The following is a 3,860-nucleotide window of genomic DNA, read 5'->3' on the forward strand; positions in this document are numbered from 1 at the left end:
ATAAATAAACAAATTAATGAATACACGAATGAATGCACGAATGAATGGGTGAATGAATGTATAAATTAGCATATTTCCTAGCTCATTGAAGCATCAGAACAATACTAATAAGTTGTACAAAAAGTCCAGTCTCTTAAGAAACCCTGTATTTAGCTCCTGGATTGACTCTGAATCAATCCATTAATTTATAATCTATAATCTATCCTAATCTAGTACGGATCTTTTATTAAGACATGATGTAATGAATAAGATTTTAACTCCAACATATTCTAATTCAATAATTGCATTTCATTTGCATTTAGTCTCTGCACATCAAATTCTCAAACATTTCCCAAACGGTATCCTTCCGACAGGAAATAGTCCCTAGCTCAGTCTATTGGATTGTTTTAAAACTATGAAACTTACATTAAAAAGAAATCGCGCTTACAATACAGTTAATTGTACATTTTATAACGCATCATTGCTCAAGTTTGCTTAAAAATAGCTAAAATTGCTGTCGATAAGGGCGTGCTAATTTGGCGGGAAAGTTGCGGATTGATACACCCACAAGAGATGCGACCCAGCTGTCGGATTTATGCGCTCTGCGATGGCAAGAGGGGATCAGAAAGCTTTCCGCGTCCCTGTGTGCTGGTGTGTGTGAGTGTGTGTGAGTGTGAGAGTGTGTGTGCTTACTGAGAACTATTGGATCAGGAACAGTGTGGACTTTTACATGCTGCATGGGAACACTACGCAGTGTTGGATTATAGGCTTTTTTCCGTGTTTTGTGCAGTTTCCTCGCGTCTCCTGCTGAAGTGCTCTCACAGTGACTGGAGTACATGGTGAGTGTGTGTATGGAGCTCAGCTTACCTGCGCAGGTTTCCTCCTGCGGGAAATAGGCGTAAATCTAAATTAACACTACACTAAGGTTCAATTATTATTACTATGTCAGTGTTTCGGAAGTGTGTGTGTGTGTGTGTGTGTGTGTGTGTGTGTGTGTGTGTGAGAGAGAGAGAGAGAGAGAGAGAGAGAGAGAGAGAAAGACTGCGTGTGTGTGAATGTGTGTGTGTATGTACGTGTGTGTTATGAATCGCAATGGTCTGCACGTGAAGTGCGTACTTTGACAGCGCGCGCGTGTTTTGCCTGCAGCACTGCACGGGGGTATAAATGTCTGGGGTGTTAAAAGACTATTATAGCGAATAAGAGATAGTTCTGCAAAAGATTACACACGCACACAGACACGCACGCATAGCGTGCGTTAGCTGACGTGAACACTGAGTGCATGCGCCTTCTGATTAATAAAGACAAAGTCATGCACCAACTGACACTGAAGTTCATGATCATCATCATGTCTCTCTGTCTCATATCACAGCTATCATGCCGATGAGTAGTGGACTGGCGTGTAAGAACTACGATTACGAGTACGACTCGTTGCAGCCGTACTTTTACATCGACAACGATGAGGATTTCTACAGCCAGCTGCGGCAGCAGGCCCAAGCGCCCAGTGAGGACATTTGGAAGAAGTTCGAGTTGCTGCCCACCCCGCCGCTTTCCCCCAGCCGGCGACCCTCTACTGCTGAGCAGCTGGAGATGGTGAGCGAGTTACTCGGCGACGACGCGGTCAACCAGAGCTTCATCTGCGACTCTGATCCCTCGGTTTTGCTCAAGTCGATCATAATCCAAGACTGCATGTGGAGCGGCTTCTCGGCGGTCGCCAAGCTCGAGAAGGTGGTGTCCGAGCGGCTCGCGACTCTGCACGCGCGCAGGAGGAGTCTGTCCGCGTGCGCCGGCGCTGAGGGCGCGGACGGCGGCGGGGTCTATCTGCAAGACCTCAGCGCCTCGGAGTGTATCGATCCCTCCATGGTGTTTCCGTATGCGCTCTCGGAATCGCCCAAGTGCGCCAAACTCACTGCGCCTCCGGATCCCGAGCCGCCCTTAGACACTCCACCCAACAGCAGCAGCAGCAGTAGCAGCAGCAGCAGCGATTCAGGTACGACAAAATGCCCTGACTTTACAAACACAGATGTACAGATGATTGTGTTGCTCCAGGATTTAAGGATTGTATTTGGGAAAGGGACACCTGCATCTCAGAATTAGCATGGACTTAATTGTGATGCAGTGGTCAGAGAGGGAAAATTATGCGAGTTTGCCATGAATCTGGGTTTGTGTAAGCTTCTTCTTCTCCACCCAAGCATTTGTGAACAAATCTGGACCATAAGTCAAGCTTTGTGACTGCAGTATTCAAATATCAGCTGATAAAGAAAGTGGGTGGGGACCAGAATGCAGAGATTTTTTTCGTTCCTCTCCCCGCCCTTCTCTGTCTGTGCAGAATGCCACTCACTACATTCCATTATTTTCCCACAGCTTTCCACTGTGGGAACATGTAATCAAGCACTGAGCACATTTCTGCGCTCTTCGCTGTAACATTATTTTCTTCTCATTGCAGATGATGATGAAGAAGAGGAGGAGGAGGAGGAAGACGAGGAGGATGAGGAAGACGATGAGGAGATCGATGTGGTGACTGTGGAGAAGCGTCAGAGGAGGAGCGAGGTTGAGACAAGTGAAGCCAGGCAGCCCAGTCCGCTGGTGCTGAAGCGCTGCCACGTCTCCACACAGCAGCACAACTACGCCGCTCAGCCGTCCACGCGACATGAACATCCAGCTAGCAAGCGCCCACGCCTTGAAGCCTCCTCCCTGGGCCATGGTAGCAGCCGGCACAGCAAACCAAGGAAGTGCACAAGTCCACGCACGTCAGATTCGGAGGACAACGACAAGCGGAGGACACACAATGTGCTGGAGCGTCAGCGTCGCAACGAACTTAAACTGAGCTTTTTCGCCCTACGTGATGAGATCCCTGAGGTGGCAAACAATGAAAAGGCAGCCAAGGTTATGATCCTGAAGAAAGCAGCAGAGTGCATCCACAGCATGCAGGGAGATGAACGGAGGCTGCTGTCCATCAAAGAACAGCTGAGGAGAAGGAGTGAACTATTAAAACACAGATTACAGCAGTTACGGAGGTCTCAGCTATAAAAAAAAAAAAAGCAGAGAAAACACTTTAAAGACTTTAAAGAAAAAAAGACTCTTAAGAACTGTTCCTCATTTTTTAATGCAAGTTGTGCATATTTTGATTTATTTTGCTGTTTTTTTGAATATGTCAGATTTTTGTCTATGTTTAAAACTGCCTCAATTTAAAGTGGTGGTCAAGTAAGATAATTTGTATTTAAGTCATTTATTTTTATTAATAAAACAAGAAAACAGGGAGTTTTTGCCCTAACAAAATAATTTGTATTTTCTTTTTGTATATATTGAAATTCATATTTCATAAAAAGTGTATTTTTTGATCTTTATTGTCTGAGTGTTCTTCAGACTGCATTTTGTTGTTTTTTTCTCACAAATGATTCTGAACCATAAATTCATTTTTTTCTCCTGAAAACGTTGGGTTTTGTATTTTTTAAGAGTTCACATGTGTCTTTACCTGTCCTGTAAATATATGTTTGCATGATCTAATTTTGAGTAAAAAAATGTATATAATCAGAAGGAACTTTGATAATAGACTTGTGAACCATCCAGGTTTTGTGCATGCATAAATAAGCATGTATACACAGGTCTTCTATGCAGTTTAAGAAGATGAATGTACTGATGTCTGAGCATATATTGTTGAAAAATCTTGACCTGGGGTGATTGTTGTCTTGAGTCAAGTTCAAGCTTTTATTGTCGTTTCAGCCATATACTGTACAGTACACGGTGAAATGAAACAACGTTCCCCCAGGGCTCAGGTATTATTTTGATAATATAAATGAACAAAATTAACAAAAAAACTAGAAGGTGCATGACATAAAGTGCACGTGCACAACATTTTCAGTGTATAATGTGTTGTACGTTTG

The 3,860-nt window shown here is 44.0% G+C and overlaps 1 protein-coding gene across 1 annotated transcript; it reads left to right on the top strand.

Annotated features, from left to right (window-relative positions):
* Positions 1-545: 545 nt before the first annotated feature.
* Positions 546-3,433, top strand: myca (MYC proto-oncogene, bHLH transcription factor a). The gene is made up of 3 exons (XM_046877353.1): positions 546-818; positions 1,349-1,966; positions 2,423-3,433. Exons 2-3 carry the CDS (start codon positions 1,354-1,356, stop codon positions 3,004-3,006), a joined length of 1,197 nt encoding a protein of 398 aa, XP_046733309.1. The 5' UTR covers positions 546-818; positions 1,349-1,353; the 3' UTR covers positions 3,007-3,433.
* Positions 3,434-3,860: the final 427 nt, after the last annotated feature.

Source organism: Silurus meridionalis, chromosome 21, assembly GCF_014805685.1.
Source record: "Silurus meridionalis isolate SWU-2019-XX chromosome 21, ASM1480568v1, whole genome shotgun sequence".
NCBI lineage: Eukaryota > Metazoa > Chordata > Actinopteri > Siluriformes > Siluridae > Silurus > Silurus meridionalis.

Excerpts from the sequence above, each read along its gene's own strand:
- myca (XM_046877353.1), top strand. The coding sequence starts at position 1,354 with ATGCCGATGAGTAGTGGACTGGCGTGTAAGAACTACGATTACGAGTAC. Across the intron at positions 1,967-2,422 it reads CAGCAGCAGCAGCGATTCAG|ATGATGATGAAGAAGAGGAG; the intron begins GTACGACAAAAT and ends TTCTCATTGCAG.